At 43.1% G+C, this 16,436-nt stretch overlaps 1 protein-coding gene across 2 annotated transcripts in view; it reads left to right on the top strand.

Moving 5' to 3' along the window:
- The first annotated feature begins 1,123 nt into the window (after positions 1-1,123).
- SHLD1 (shieldin complex subunit 1) overlaps positions 1,124-16,436 on the top strand; it is a 71,772-nt gene continuing 56,459 nt past the window's right edge. The window contains exon 1 of one of the 2 annotated variants that reach the window (XM_087716882.1): positions 1,124-1,234. Coding sequence is in view for 1 of the 2 variants with exons in the window: in XM_014056466.2 (XP_013911941.2) it covers positions 9,899-9,965 (67 nt within the window). In the remaining variant the exon portion in view is untranslated. Of the gene's footprint in view, positions 1,235-9,864; positions 9,966-16,436 lie in introns of those variants that run through there. The other variant, XM_014056466.2, reaches the window with a different exon arrangement.

Below are 16,436 nucleotides of genomic sequence, written 5' to 3'. Positions count from 1 at the left end.
TGAGGGTGTTATTCCAGATGGCAGGCCCTGCACTACAGTTCCTTCCTAAGTTGTGATAAACACCACTGTTTGAGAAGAGCAACTAAGATGATCAAAGGCCTGGAGACTAAACCATATGAAGAATAAGTGCAGGTTTGGTTTCTGGCTTGTCTAAAAAAAAAAAAAAGAATAATTCGGGTTGACAAGATAGTATTTCAGTATTTGAGGGGCTGCCACAAAAAATAGAGGGTCAAAATATTCTCCAAAGCACCGGAGGGCAGCACAAGAAATAATAGTTGGAAACTGATAAAAAAGAGAAAAAAACTGGAATTAAGGAGAAACTTCCTAAGGATAATTAACCACTGGAACAAGTTTGCATTCAGAAATCGTGGGTGCTTCATCACTGGAGGTTTTTAAAAAGAGACTGTGAAGTCCCTTGTCTGAGATTCCCCCTTCCCTTGTCTATTGTGAGCCGCCCGGAGTCCTTTGGGAGTGGGCGGCATACAAGACAAATAAATATACAAGACAAATAAATAGATTGTATAGGTTCTCCTGCTTGAGCAGGGGGCTCGATTAGAAGACTTCCAAGGTCACTTTCAGCTCTATTATATTCATTCATTTGTTTGATCAAAAGAACTTTGAATGCACCCAGTCTCTCTGGTTTTACAGGCCAGGTAGAAGTTGTCAGGAGATACCGGTAGGTGTTCCTTCTAATAGCCAGGTCTTATGACACAAGGACTTTATAGATGATATAACCTGTACTTTGAATTGTATCTGGAAGCCTACTGGTATCATCTGGACATACCTCTGCATGGCCATTACTTCTGCTGCTGCCACATTCTAGGCTCATTCAGGGTGGTCTTCAAGATCAGCCCAATGTAGGACACATTGCAAGAGTCCAATTGTGACATCTTTAAGGCACGAGTGACCACCAAGAGATGCAATTGGCAGATCAGATGAATTTGTTCAAAGGTCCTCTTTGCCACAGTTGCCACTTGTTCTTCAAATAGGGGCTATGAATCCAAGGAGACTATTAGGTTGCACAGCATTCTCAAATGAGATAGTACTATCTTATTAGATATTAGACATGGAAAGACCACAGGAAGGGAAGAACCAAATATTCACAACTTCTTGGTCTTATCAGGATTGTCCAAGTCGGTCCCTATCCAACTAGATATACAGAAGTTCCAGAATCCAGATACTGGACAAGACTTTCAAGCCCAGGTCAATTACAATGATCCCAAACTGGTTTCAGGTAATGATTGTTTTCTTTATTTACAATTTGATTACATTGTTGTATGCCATCTAGAATCACTTTCTGTGAGATGGGCAACATTTGATTAATAAATAAACCAGCAGGTGATCTTTTACAGTGGTTTCATGTAGCTATTAAACAAAAAGGGCAAGGATATTAAGCTCTACATCACCCCATAAGGAGCCACAGATCTCTTCCCCATCAACACTGACTGGAATCAACCACCAAGAAAAAACTACTAACACAACATTTCTGCCAACTCCCAGTGCTTGTAGTTGATCCAGAAAGCTATTGTGATTAATATTATCAAAAGCCCACTTGAGAGATCAAGGCAGTTCTTCTCCTGTTACACTGATCTAGCTTATTTTATTTATTTTTATTATATTTTTTGTTTCAAGACTGTTTCTATTTATTTGGCCTTACTCATGTTTCACTTTGATCTACTTCCTGCTTGTTCACCCTAAAATTACTGCCCCAGTTTTCAATACAAATAATGGTTGATGTTGTTTAGATTTTGTAATCAGGGTAGAAGCTCTGTTTACAGCAAAGGGCATTTAGAATTCAGATTTCACACATTTTCACAATATGTGCCTGAAACAGGAAGCACTTGAGCAGATTACTGTAAATGTTTAAAGTGTTGTAGTCTCACAGTGCCAGCTCAAACAGACAGGAAGATAATTATGGCTGATTCCTGGAGATCTGTTTATTTAGCCATGATTGTTACTCTGTGATTAACTGCTTCATTCAAAGTTAAACTTTGATTAGAAATATTATTTAATATATAAGTGAAAGCAAAGTGGGAAGAACCAAGGACAACTGAAATATTTATTTTTGGCACAACAAGGTTAAATTTCACACTGGCAGGAATTTATAGCATTAAGAGCTTTGTGCCAAGCTGTCATTCAATCTAAATTCTTTTCTAGGATAGTTGGAAAAGGAAAACAGGGCAGCAAAAGATGACAAACATGACTTGTAGTACAATGGCAAATGCCTTATTTGTATGGATTGATTTTCAACTTGCCTCAAATAGCCTTGAATAAGCAATTCATTCAACACAAAATAAACAATACGGCCCTTTATATTTTACTACAATGAACTCCTACATAATGCCATTGTCTCAGAGGTCTACTTAATTTACTCTTGTTAGATATTTTGGAATACCACTACTCCTGTAGAAGGTGGCATAGTGGCTCAGCAGTTAAGAAGCTGGGCTTGTTGGATGGAAAGCTGGTAGTTCAGGTTTGAGACCCAAGCACCACGCAACAGGGTGAGCATCCGTTACTTGCCCCAGCTCCTACCAACCTAACAGTTCAAAAGCATATAAATGCAAGTAGATTAACAGGTACTACTTGTGGGAAAGTAACAGCATTCCATGATATCATGCAACAACTAACGGAGTAAAATCTGCAGGGACACCTTTACTTTTACTGCTTCTGTAGAGGTTCGCCACTAAAACAAGCTAATTTCAAAACAGGAAGAAGTACTGAAGGTACTTCAGCATATATTTTATATTGCTGCAGTGAACATAACATATCATTTTAATAATCCCAGAACAACTTGCATAGCAATATTTTAAAAACTTTTCAGGAGAGGGAGACCAAATTATGCTATACAAGTTATTTACTTTGTTCAACTATTTTAATTAAGAGATATAATGATTCATTTGTAAGGTTTGGGCCTGCTAGCTATCATATGCAACTAAAATACCTGAAGCCACTTATATCAATTCTCTACAGCATTTCCCACTGACTCATCACTGATACATTATAGCACATGCTAGCCCAATAATAACAATTAGTTTCTGGTTACTTTCAGACCAGCACCACCCTGTGGCTTTATCTGAGGTTCAAGGTCCACTATCATCAAGTGACTTCAAACTTCAAAAAAGTCCTTTTACCCACAGGAAGATAGCCAATCATACACAGCGAGCCGGTACACATTAAAATAACTGCGAAAAGGGATACAGTCAATGTGTAGAACATAAATCATTCTTATTTAGCTAAGAGGCATCTGCTAGTGCTAAGTTCTCGACTTATGACCAGCCACAAGTCCTCGACTTATGACTGACAGCCGGCAACAGCCTAGCCACACCTGATTGGTTAAGACGTGGCTGGCTGAGCGGGGGCTGCCAGAGGCTCTCCCATTGGCCGCCCTGCTTGACAGCTCCCGTATAAATAGCTATCAAGCAGGGCAAGGTCCTGATTCCTATCTGTACCTAGTTATCTGTTGGTGTTTTACAATAAATAGCTGTTCACTCACCTCAGCCGCCTCACGTCTCACTGAGCCTCTACACTGGCGACGAGGATGGGATGCTGAAGGTGCCTGCCTGAATAGCGCTAGAAAAGAGAACAAACAAGGGAGCGAAGGTTTTTTTTCCTGTCTCTGAAGAGAATGGCGATTACCTTACGCTTGGTCATGGCTTTGCTTCCACCTTTGCTCTGTTTGGTACCGCCGGCGAGTCTTGGGCCGGGTTCCTGGAGCATTTTGAATGTTTTTTAATCGCCAACAACAACCACAACCTGCCTGCGGACCGCAAGTGCAGTTTCTTTTTGAGCTCCTGTGGTCCAGAAATGTTCAATACGGCCAGGGCTATCGCTTCACCTCAGGCCGTATATGAGCTCAGCTGGGACACCCTCATATCGAAGCTTAGAAATCATTACGTTCCCACACCATCGAGGATCGCCTGCCGCTACACGTTCTGTCAGTGTGTCCAGAAAGAGTCCGAGACTGTAAGCCAGTTTTTACAGTCTCTCCGGACGGCGGCGATCCAGTGCGACTCGCTTGTGGAGCAGTTTGTGTGCGTGGTGCGAGACCTCCGTTTGAAGCGGAGACTGTTGGCAAGGGTAGAGATAACATTGCAGCAGGCGGTGGAGGAGGCGAGAGCCGCTGAACTATCAGAGCAGTCCACGGCTGAGATGCATTCACATCCAGCTGCTGCCTCCACCGCTCCACAGAACCTGCCTTATTGATAAGCTCATGCCCCTCGACGAGCTCGAAGAGGACCAAGTGGACCATTCGAGAACAGTGCCCAGATGCCTACTGCCACAGCAACCTAGTCGCTGAGCCACCACTGCTTGCCTGGGTTGCAGGGGCAACCACGCTCGCTCCCCATGCCTCTTCAAGGCAGCCGTTTGCCGTAGGTGCAACAAGAAGGGTCACCTGGCTCAGGTCTGCTGGGCTACATTGCCGCTTCCCCCGCAACCAGATGCCCAGCCAGTTTTATGGCCAGCAGGCGCAGCCGCGCCTACAGCAGCCCCAATGCCAGCAGCGGAGGAAAAACGACTGTTTTGCTGTCGACCGGGCCCTTCTGAACACCCTTGCAGAGTCGGTCAGCAAGGCGACGGCTGACTCTAAGAAAATTGTTGTGTCCCTGCTGCTGGAGGGATCGCCCTGCACCATGGAGGTTGACTCTGGCTCCTCCCGCTCCCTCCTGTCTTAGGCCACCTTTTCACAGCTGTGTCCCAACGTCACCCGTGACCAGTTGTCACCACCAGACACTACCCTGAAGGACTACCAGGGGACTCAAATTCCCACCCTGGGCTGTCATGCTGTGAAGGTAGATTATGGGGGGGGGGGTGTTCCACGGCAGCCTTCCTGTTCTAGTCATGAAGAAGCTGCTACCTGCCCTATTGGGGCTTGATTGGTTCCCCTCGCTGGGCCTGTCACTTGTGGGGGTGCATCAGACCGTGGCGGTCTCCCCTAGCATTGAAGACGTCATTGCGGAGTTCGCTGACGTCTTCGATGGTAATCTTGGGGAATACAAGGGGACCCCTATCTCCCTGAATTTAGACCCCCAGGTTGCCCCAATTAGGCTGAAGGCTCGCAGGGTACCCTTTGCCTTGAGGCCGAAGGTTGATGTGGAACTGGACAAATTGTTGGCGCAGGGCGTCCTGGAGACAACTCCAAATGGGGGACCCCCCATAGCGACGTCGCTCTACAGCTAACAATGAGCCTTAAAGGCACAATATCCTTCTGCCACAGACTTTTGTAATGGCCAAGGGGAAATAGGGAAAGTCCTGAGAAGATGGGAAGTTATAGGCTGGTTGAACCTATAGGCTCTTGCCATACTACAGTCATATTACATTATCCGCAGCATATCCAATTTGCTCACCTATCTTCCTCTGATTTTCAAACATCTTCCTTTCCTCTCTGATGTCCTTCTGAGGTAGAAAAAAAGGGGTTGGGAAGATTGGGAGGAGCAGGTTGGTGGGTGTCTCACGGATGAAGTTAAGTAAGGGAAGAAAGGCATTCAGGACACATGGGCGATAGAGGATCTAGGGACACCATATTTACCCTCCTTGTTTTATAAGACCTCTCTGGATTTGTTTTACCTGAAAACCGGAATATCTAAATCTATTTTGGAATAAACTTATATCAATTTGGATCACCTCTGATAAAGACATTTTTAAAAACTAATCTGATTTACCTCAAAATGCTACTTGGCAGATTATTCCAGCCATTTATTATTTGAACCACATTCTCCAACTGTTGGAGATTTTAGTGCAATTAACTAATTAATTCTAAACCATTAATCCCTTTTAACAGAAAGTTGAAGAAACTCATTATTTACTTGGCCTTTTCATAATGAACTAGGGCACCCTGTCCTGGTCAGCCAGTGGAGCTGTAGTTAAATAATGTGAAATTAGAAATCAGATTCCCATACTATTAAAATGAGTTTAACCCAGTAGGCCCCAAAAATGTACACCACAGAGAAGTCAGTTGAAAAAGTAATTAAAATGGCTTGGACATGTCCTATTAGAGCAAAAATTGGGGCCAAAATCAATGGGACTATAAACATGATTCTGTGTGTACTAGAGAGGCATGTGATGTTGATTTTATCACTACTATTTGGAATCTATTAGAGGGATTTTTCAAGTATTGTGTTTCATAAGAGAATTTATCAGGAGAACTCCTCCCCTAACCCCATTTACTAATGGAGTGTTAATATGTTATCTTTATCAACATACAAACTCATCTTTTGAGAAAGAAAAAAGACTTCTCAAACAAAATAGTAAACATCAAGAATTGTCAATTTTGAAATTACATACTTAATGTAGTTTTTTCTTCTTTTTTCCTACCTCTCAGTTTGACATAAATTACACAAAACATCAAACCTAATTTTTATTCCTCTACAGGGGAACCAGATGCCAAAAGGAAACCTACAAATGAAACAGACAAGCATACTGTTGTGTCTCCTATAATGAGCACAGGGAGATTTATCACTTCTTGAAATGAAGTCAATTTGGCTTTAATAATTTTAGGCAATAAATAAATGCCCAATCATATCCTGCCTTCTTAAGATAATTTAAAGCAAAGCAATAGTAATTCTACTTGCATGAAAATGTTTGTGTGACATTGAATTGAAAAAAAAAGATGATATATTGTTATATATGCTAAATATTAATATTCCTTGCTTGGTTTTAGACCTTTATATAAAGTCAATATTTATGTTAAAATAGTTCATAACCATTTTTTTTTATTCTTCAGAGCAGAACAATATTCAAAATTTCATTGGTTTATTCATCATTGCTGAATTTTATTTCCCTGTAGTGCATAATCTTGGTGATATTGTATAGTTTAGTTACCGTTGCTTCCACTGAGTATCTACAAAAACGCCTTAAAGATACAAGAAAGCCAAGTTACCTTGATCCAGGGGTGAGATACTACTGGTTCAGACCAGTTCGCCTGAACTGGTAGTAAAAAATGCTACGATAAGAAATTGCACGGAACAGCTAATTGTTGCACAGCTGATCGTCGGAACTATTGGTTTGCCTGAACCAATAGCATTTACTACCGGTTTGGGTGAACATGTGCACGCGAAGCAAACCAGTAGCAAACTTCAGAGCATTTCACGCCTGCCTTGATCTTTTAACTACTTTGTATATGATAGGATGTGGGAAGAGAGATGCATTAGTCTACAGCACCTTTTGGGCACCAGGGACCGGTTCTGTGGAGCGATTTTTCCATGGACTAAAGGGGCCACGGTGTGCTGCCTGCACCCTGTAGATGGGACTTTGCTTGTTTATTTGGCCCAGTTTCTGGCATGCCATGGACTAGTGCCGGTTCACAGACAGGGGTTTGGAGACTCTGGTCTGCAATAACCAAAAGACATAAGGAGTCTGATAGCACCTTTTCAGAATACCACATTTTGTTAAAAGACTTTTCAAAGAAAATTCATCAGTCTAAAAATGTGTTACCAAACTCCACCACCTTAATGTTATACATGTAAAGTAACTTTTTGACAAACAGCAGAGGAAATTTCTCTCTTTCCCTCTCTCTCTGTAATGGTTTGGCTATATGTTTCCTCTAATTATACTTAATATTTCTTCTAATTATACTTAATAATAGACTGAAGACACTGGATCAAAGAGGCTATTCCTCTTTAATTTTACAGTATTTGTGTAAACTTCCTAGAGCAGGGTTGTCAAACTTGATGTCATTGAGGGCCACATTAGGGTTGTGTTTGACCTGGGGGTGTGTGAATGGGCCAGGGGGCGTGGCCAGCTCTACATCACTTCTGTTGGGGGCACCTGTGGTGACCCGAGCACTCTGCCAGAGAAAACGAGCTCTGTTTTCACTGGCAGAGGGTTGCAGGAGGCTGTGGCAGCTAAAAACGGAGTTTGGGAACCCATTTTGATGGCAGAAGCACCGTGGGCCAGTCCTTTGCTGTTTCCAGGGAGGCCCCATGGCCAGATCTAAGTACCCCGCGGGCCAGATCCAGCCCCTTGAGTTTGACACCCCTGTCCTAGAGATACCAGATTTCCCTTTGTAGGATCATAGTACTAAAATAGTAGATTGTGGTTTTAATACATGACTTTTTTGGGGGGTCCTATGGGAAAAAATGGCAGGTTCATACTCTTCATGAAGTACTAAATGAACACCAAACCAAAACCTCATCTTTTAAAATGGGCATTCTACATATATTTGCTTCAAAGTGCCATCTGTCTTACTGTATCTTTGATTCCATATGGGATTTTAAAACCTTAGCAAAGTATTAAACAAATAGAAGCCAATATTGTGGATTTTCTCACCTGAATTGTTTTATAAAAGACTCAGGGTTCCTCCATATTTACTAACACTTCTCCTATGCACATTTTAGCTTCAGTCAGTGCATTCATCTATGTAAAATAAAATTGATGAAATTATAAAAAATAATGAGAGTGATTCCAAATACAGAAGACATAAATTACAGAAAAGAGGGGAACAAAGGGATATGGTAAGAGAAACATGTTTTTTATATTGGTGTTGGAAGAAATGTCCTTCTGGGTTCGGCTCCAAGTGGGGAAAAAGACACTGGAGACATGGAGGCTCCTTGGAAAGATAGTTTAATGGTGGACAGGACCACGTGGCTTGAGCCCTGAACAGAAAAGTTGATCACATGCTTCAATGTTGGGGAGAAGAAGAGAAGGAAGGGCTGAGATGCTGCAAGTCCTTGGTTTTATGCCCTTTCTGGCCTTTGATCTTGAGCTTGTAACCTGATTGGTTGTCAGACTCCCATGGGGCCATGCAGGGGGCAACACTCTAGGCTGTGTTTTGAATCCAGGTTCGGTTGAGTTCTCAGATGCCATGTGGTAAGTGGGTGAAGGCTAGTCATGCCTTAATCCCAACCCCCTGGAGCTGAAGGGTAGAATCTTTATTATGTAAAGGGACTGGCTTGGGCAATGGCCCATTGACAAAGGGGGATGAGCAGGAAGCTGCAGGGATTTATTCTGTCTTTAAAACAGGTTTCTTCCTTTTCACATCCAGGGAAATATTCTGCCTTTTCAATATTTCCTAGGATATTTCATTTTTCTGGGAGAGGGCTGGTTGATAACTTTCTACATTGGTATGTATTGAGAATATTTCAGTGTACTGCTGTAGTATTACAAAGAGATTGTATCACATGGCACAAGTCACTTGGCAGAATATAAACAGAAATATGTATTCAAGCAAGAAAGAATAAGCATGCCAGAAGAGCCCAAAGTCCCTGCTTATTTCTTCAAGCTGGCGTGCATTATCAGCACAGTGATCATATTTTCTTGGGGGTGGAAATAAAAGCCATACCTGAAAAAAGACAAATCTGAAAGAGGTTCATAAGGATTTTTTTAAAAAAATGTTTATGTTTGTAACTACAGTACAAAGAGAAATTCAAGAACCAAAACCAATACAAAAATACGTATTTTATTTATTTATTTAGTTTGTTACTCATGTACAAGATAACAGGAATAAGAGTAAACATGAATATATGTATTGTCATTCTAGCTTCCTCCCTTCCTTTTTGCCCACAACCAAGATGTCCGGAATAGGGTCTCTCCCCCCCCCATTTCCTCTATTTCCACCTTCAGAAATAAAGACCATTTCCTCCAGTTTCCTAAATACCTCAAGGAGGCATTATTACACACGTTTTAGTTGTTCTACATTTTAAAGCAGCATCTCGACCTTCTACACACCCCTCCTGCGACTGTTACATTTTTTTGGCTCGGCTTGGGGACTTACAAAAGGAATGGGGAGGGAGGATTTCATACAATGCTTACTGATACCAGAAGTAGGGGGAGGAGGGAAAGCACCTGGGTTCCCACAGACCCGAGTTTCTGTCTTGTTCTCACGTGCTTGTGGACTTGTGGCACTTCCGGTAAGCCAGACTTGCTTACAAGCGGAAGCGGCGCCTGGCTTTGAAATTGCTTGATGTGTCCCCCGTTTGTACGTGGTGCTGCGAATTCGCTTCGAGGCGGGGGCTGGAGGAGAAAGCGTGGTAGGGCTCCTCTAGCAGATGCTGGGAAAATGCCGTGAGCCGGTTTTTTTTGGGGGGGGGGGATATTTGCAAAAACCTCTCCATATTAATCCACTTTTGCATCCTTAAACGGCCGCCGTCCTTTTTGCCCTGTAATTCTTACCCATCCCAAGTGCCCCTTTAAAAAAAAAAAAAGCAATTCAGATTAGGAATGATGGAAATTGCAGGGATCGGGAAAACCTGGCGAAGATTAGCCCTAATTGAGTCTTAACGGGCTGGCCTGAAATAACTGCAGTTTCTTGCTCAGCTGTAGGGGAAGAAAGGCTGCACTGATCTTAGATTGCTCCCTGAGAGACATTTAGATAATTCATATTGATTTTAGATTGCCGGGTGTGGGAATGTGAAGTTGTTCTGCCTGGTTTCCTCAATATGCTAGGTCAGTGTTTTTGCCCCCCAACTTTTTTCACTCTAGAACCCTTCCCGCTTTAAAAAATTATGGAAGATACAAATACTGTGGGTTATGTTTATCAATACAGATAGTCCTTACAACAGTTTGTTTAGTGACCGTTTGGAGTTACAACGGCACTGAAAGAAATGACTTATGATCATTTTTCACACTTATGACCGTTGCAGCATCTCCATGGTCAAGTGATCAAAATTCAGACCTGATTTATATATGGATGGTTGCAGTAACCCCAGCTGACGTGATCCTCTTTTGCAACCTTCTGACAAGCAAAATCAATGGGGAAACCAGATTCACTTAACAACCGTATTACTAATTTAACAACTGCAGTGATTCACTTAAGAAATGTGGCAAGAAAAGTCACAAAATGGGGCAAAACTCACTTAACAACATAAATTTTGGGCTCAATTGTGGTCATAAGTTGAAAACTACCTGTACTTATGTTAACATTTAAAATGAATGCTTGCGTTGCTGCTACTGCTTCTCATGATTGTTTGATGGGATTTTAATATAGGTAGTCATTTAACAGGCTATCAGAATTGAGCCCAAAAATTTTGTTGCTATGGAAGACAGTTATTAAGTGAGTCATGTCTCATTTTACTACCTTTTTTGTCACACCTGTTAAGTGAATCACTGCAGTTGTTAAATGAATCATGCTGTCATTAAGGGGATCTGGCTTCCCCACGTTGACTTGGCTTGTCAGAAGCCAGCTGGGAAGGTTACAAATGGTGATTACATGACCATGGGACAGTGCAACTGTCATAAATACAGCCAGTTGCCAAGTGCCTGAATTTTGATCACATGATCATGAGGATGTGGCAATGGTGTGTGTAAACCAGTCATACGTCACTTTTTTCAATTATGTAACTGAACAGTCAATAAAATAGTTGTAAATCAAGAACTACTTATGTCATTAGTTTTCAGCATAGGCTGGCAAATAATTCTGATTTTGGAGACTTCTAGGAAAAGATCCTAGGACCATATTAAGCCAAATGGTTTGGTTTTGACATAACAATTTGCAGGAGCTTTCTAAAGCATGAATTGAGGTAGATGGGTGAATCTTGCTGATTATGGCTTATAGTATTTCATTGGCCATAATTTAATCATCCATGGTTAAATGTGATACATGAATATAGGTTTCTTTTCCTCCTGCAGCTTTGTAAAGCGTCTTAATTCTATAGTGTTCTAATTTATTTGTTAGGTGTTTATGCTCACTTTTGTTTGCGTTGTTTTTCTGGAGTCTGATTCCTTGAGTAATGTGTAAGCTGTCTCTAGTCACCGTGAGTTGGGCAGCCATATACGTTTTCTTGATAACGAAAACATTAGTGGTGGCCCACAGTACACATTATTCTAATGGGAGCAATTTGTTCTGTTTTGATTAGCCTTTCCTGAGGCTTTCTTGATGTGCCATATTTTAGTGAACATAATCAGGAAGTGTACTATAGTACATGGAAAATTTTAAGGGACTGGATATGCTTAGCCTGAGAAAGAAATCATGAAAGGCAATATGATAGCCAAACACATGATGGATTGATTGCAGATGAACTATGGAACAAATCTATTCCCTATTCCTGCTTTAGAATTATGACAGCCTTTCAGGGTTGAACTGCAACTAATATCATGCTTCATCATCGGCCACGAAGGCTAATGCTGAAGGGAATTCATGTTACTCAACTGTTCTAGAGCTTCAGGTCTAATTATCCAACTCAAATTACAAGATTAGGATTTCTATTAATTTAGAGAACCATTTTGGTGTAGTGGTTAAGGCAAAAAAATGAGAGGCCATGGGTTCTAGTCAAAGCCAGCTGAGCGATCTTGGGACACACTTTCTATCTTGGTCCTAGGAAAGAGACTGTGGAAAATCATTTCTGGAAAACCCTGCCAAGGAATTGCAGGTATTCATTCAGGAATTGCAGGAGCTGAGGTAGCACAGTGGTTAGAGTGCAGTCCTGCAGGCTACTTCTGCTGACTGCAATTTGGCAGATTGAATATCACCAGGCTCAAGGTTGACTCAGCCTTCCATCCTTCTGAGGTGGGTAAAATGAGGACCCAGATTGTTGGGGAAAATATGCTGACTCTGTAAACTGCTTTGAGAGGTCTGTAAAGCACTGTGAAGTGGTACCTAAGTCTTAAGTGTGATTGCGATTCATGCAGGCTGTCGCCCAGGAATCAACATTGACTCGAAAGCACAAAAAGTTTTTTTTTTTTTTAACTTCTGAAATTTTACAGAGAGATGCTGTAATGATTATCACATTTGGGAAACTGTGATGATCCTTTACATAGCAATAGAAATAACACTTAGACTTATATACCACTCTATAGTGCTTTACAGCCTTCTCTGAGCAGTTTACAGAGTCAGCCTATTGCCCCCAACAATCTGGGTCCTCATTTTACCAACCATGGAAGGATGGAAGACTGACTTAACCTCGAGTCCCATCAGGACTGAACTCCTGACTGTGTGTACAGTTTGCATGCAATATTGCATTCTAACCACTATGTCACCAGAGCGTCACATTGTGAATGCAGTTACCAATATCTGACTATTCTGGAGAAATGATGGTCCTAGCCCAAAAACAGCCTTGGATTAACCAATAAGTAAAACAAGCACCTGCTTAGGATACCAAGACAAGGGAATACCAAAGAATGTTTTCCCCTAGCTATCATGCCCCTTATTTTTTGACTGCTGTTTTGACTTTAATCTTTTTTTTTTTGTAATTATCCTTATCTGCCATGTTCAACTTTAATCTGTAATGTTAAAAACATTGGCATAGTAAGTGACTAAATTTTAAAAGTTTGGTTGGAAGATGTCATCTGATATCATATTTGTTTCATGGCATGAGACACCATTTTGGCCTGTATTTAGGACATCAATTGGCCATAATCTAGCCTTGCCTAAAATAATATTTATTAGCTTATGCATGCGTTCGTTCAAATATTTAGGTACTTATTAAGACCACGAGGAGCTTCCAAGAATTGGATTATATTTGTCTTAACACCTTTATCTTTAGCAGTGGAAAGAATAATGGCAACAAAATTGTCAACGTTTAAAACGCCAAATCAAACTCCATCTCAGTTATAAAAACCAGGCCTGAAGCTCACAATGAACTTATTCATCGGCTGCACTAAGCAAAATTTGAATTTTCTTAGCTTGATGGAGTTCTCTTACCCCATTTTTTTAAATTTAGAAGGAAGTTCAACAGAGTATGCATTTTTTATGACCAGACCAAATTAGATTCTGAGAAATGAATGCATCAGTGGTATTGTCTGCCCGGTTTCCTGAATGTAATTCTCTGAAAAAATAATTACAGTATTTTGACTGGCAATTGATAAGAACCCTTAAGCTTAACCCTATCTTCTTGAGCTACTTTTCTATCAAAATTGCTTTGGGGAAATACTGTTTTCTTTTGTGGAGAAACTCGTGTGGCTTCTTCTCATTTTTAGATTTAATTTTAATTTAAGTCCAGTACAGTGGATCTCATTGTGGAATGGTTTTAATAGCGATGGTCAAGTTGTGTAATAATATATGGGAATGACCTTGAGAAGAGCCACAGACTAGGCAATTGTTGCATAAGAAGCAGCTGAACCCACAGAAAGAGGTGTGTGTGTGTGTGTGTGTGTGTGTGTGTGTATCAAATGTCTCAGAAAGGATCATCTCTAGTTTCTTGGGCTGTAAAGCTGAGGAAGGAGAAATGTACTTTCAACTTTGTAAGACTTAGTTAATGTCACTTTACAATAGAGAGCGAACGAGAGCTAGTAGTTCTCCTGTGTGCTGCTCCGGGAATCCAATCATGGGTTAACTTAGCCTTCTAGCCTTGAGACTGAGTATGCAAATATCAAAGTTACGCCTCCTCTGACTGGACTTCCGCTTCCTCCCCAGTCCTTATTACTCAGTCAAGCCTACGAGACTTATTTTCAACGCTCTCTTGATTAATTGCTAATATTTCTAGGTTAAGGATGAAATTACTTGGTTTTTCACTGTGGATTTCTTGCTGGATTGGAGGTAAAGCGGCAGATTGCTGTCAGCAGATTCCTCCCTCGCTGTTTCCCTTAAAGGGATATCGGATCGCTGCAGCTGGAGTGGGGCTTCTCCGCCTGCCCTCCCTTATCATCAGCGCGCAAGGAAGCTGAGTCTCCCAGCGCTGCCACCCCTGCCGGATAGCACCCGCCCGCGGGCGCGGTCAGATCCGAGGCTTTGGCTTGTCGGAGCGGGTCTTCCCCCCCTTCCCCGCCTCCCTCCTTTGTGCCCTCGCTGGAGCGGCTGCCGGAGGATTACAAGGATCGGCTGTTTGGGAATTTCCCTTGCGGTTCCTTTGAATTTCGCGCCTTTGAAGCCGGTGACCTTATTTGGAAGCGCTTTTCACGCATGCGCTCTAACGCCTGGGATGAGAAGGCAAATTTTGTTCGCGCGCTTGAGTCTGCGCACTGCTTCCGCCCCTCCCTTTTCCCTCACTCGAGTTTGCTGACTCAGGGAGGAGGTCGCTTCTCTTAGTCTCTGCTTCCACGTGGCGTTCTTGGCGAAGTGCTTTCAATTGCATTCCTTTGTCTCGCTGATTGAGCTCTTTCAAACTCATATCATGGCTGATCAATTGCAAGGTACTGTCCGGCCAGTTTCTGAGCCCCGTTCCCCTGGCGAGGGAGGGGCCAGCCCTGGGCCCAACAGGGCCGCGACCAGGGCCTCTACTAGTAGGCCTCGAGCCTCATCTACTGTTCGGGATAAGTCGCACAAGCGCAAGGACAAGGCCAAAGTTCCCCCCAAGGCATCTGGGGCTCCCATTTCTTCCCCTCCGGTTTTGGTTCAGCAGCCTGTGTCTCCGGTGAGGGTTGTTGAGCAGGGTTGGTCTCCTGATATTCAGCTTCCCCAGGGCCCTATTCCCGAGGTAGGGGCTTTCGGGCCTCGTTCTCCCCCAATTATTTCGGAGGCTAGTGGGGCTTCTCTTCGTTCACCTCCACGCGCTGGGCCCTCTGCCACGTTCACCCCCACAGCTGCAGGCCTCAGGCCTCTGGAGGGCCAGGATTTGGGCCTTTCTGCTGAATTCTACAGCATGATCTCAGAGGCTATTTCCAGAGGGGTGGATGCGGAATTAGCACGTAGATCCCAGGTCTCCAGGCCTACTCTGGCCTACTCAGGCCTGGCTCCCCAAGCAGTACAAGGGGATTCTTCCATTCTGCAAACTGATCCTCCTTCCCCTTTACACTCTGTGTTTAGCGCACAATCTCCCTTAGTGGAAGAAGGTGAAATCCAGGATAGGGAACTCTCTGGTGACGAGGGCCTTCCTGTGGACCAGCCTCCGCCCCCTGGGCTTTTCAGGCACACTCTTTTCAAATCCCTGCTATATAAGGCCAAGACTACCACCCACATGGGGGAGGCAATTTCTGCAGAAAGTGCTGCTGTGGGCCTGGATGCCACCGAGCGGCTCTTTGCTGAGCAGGTGGCTCTGCAGGATTTTATCCCATCTCCCAAGCTTTTTCTTGATTTAATCCAAAAGCAGTGGGATGAGCCGACCGCGGTTAAGCCCCCTGGGTCTGGTGATAGGAAGCTTTTCACATCTTCCCCAGAGTTGGAGGCCCTCCTGCAGTTTCCCACAGTGGATGCTCCCATAGCGGCTCTTGCTTCACCGGCGTTAATTCCTTCTGAAATTTCGGAAGGATTGAAGGCCGAGGACCGCAAGGCCGAATCGGTCCTTCGCAAGACTCATCAGGCAGCAGCGTGGGCCTTGCGATCAGCCACTGCAGCTTCCTTCTTTAATAGGACTTCTTTAGTTTGGCTGAGACAGCTACAGGAAAGGCTGGATCCGGAGGAACTGCGCCTCCATCAGGATGTCACCAAACTGATAGCGGCCCTAGAGTTTTCTGCTGATGCCACTCTTAGCGCGGCAAAGTTTGCTTCCCGAGCCGTGGCTTCCAATGTGGCCTCTCGCCGTTTGCTCTGGCTCCGCCACTGGCAAGCTGATATCAAATCCAAGTGGCGTCTAGCATCCACGCCCTTTAAGGGCGGGGCCTTGTTTGGTTCAGTGCTGGATCCAATTCTT

The sequence above is a fragment of the Thamnophis sirtalis genome, unplaced genomic scaffold, assembly GCF_051295495.1.
Source record: "Thamnophis sirtalis isolate CommonGarterSnake01/CBP01778 unplaced genomic scaffold, rThaSir2_p1.2 scaffold_5, whole genome shotgun sequence".
Classification (NCBI taxonomy): Eukaryota; Metazoa; Chordata; class Lepidosauria; order Squamata; family Natricidae; genus Thamnophis; species Thamnophis sirtalis.
This window is presented reverse-complemented; position numbering and strand designations above follow the sequence as displayed.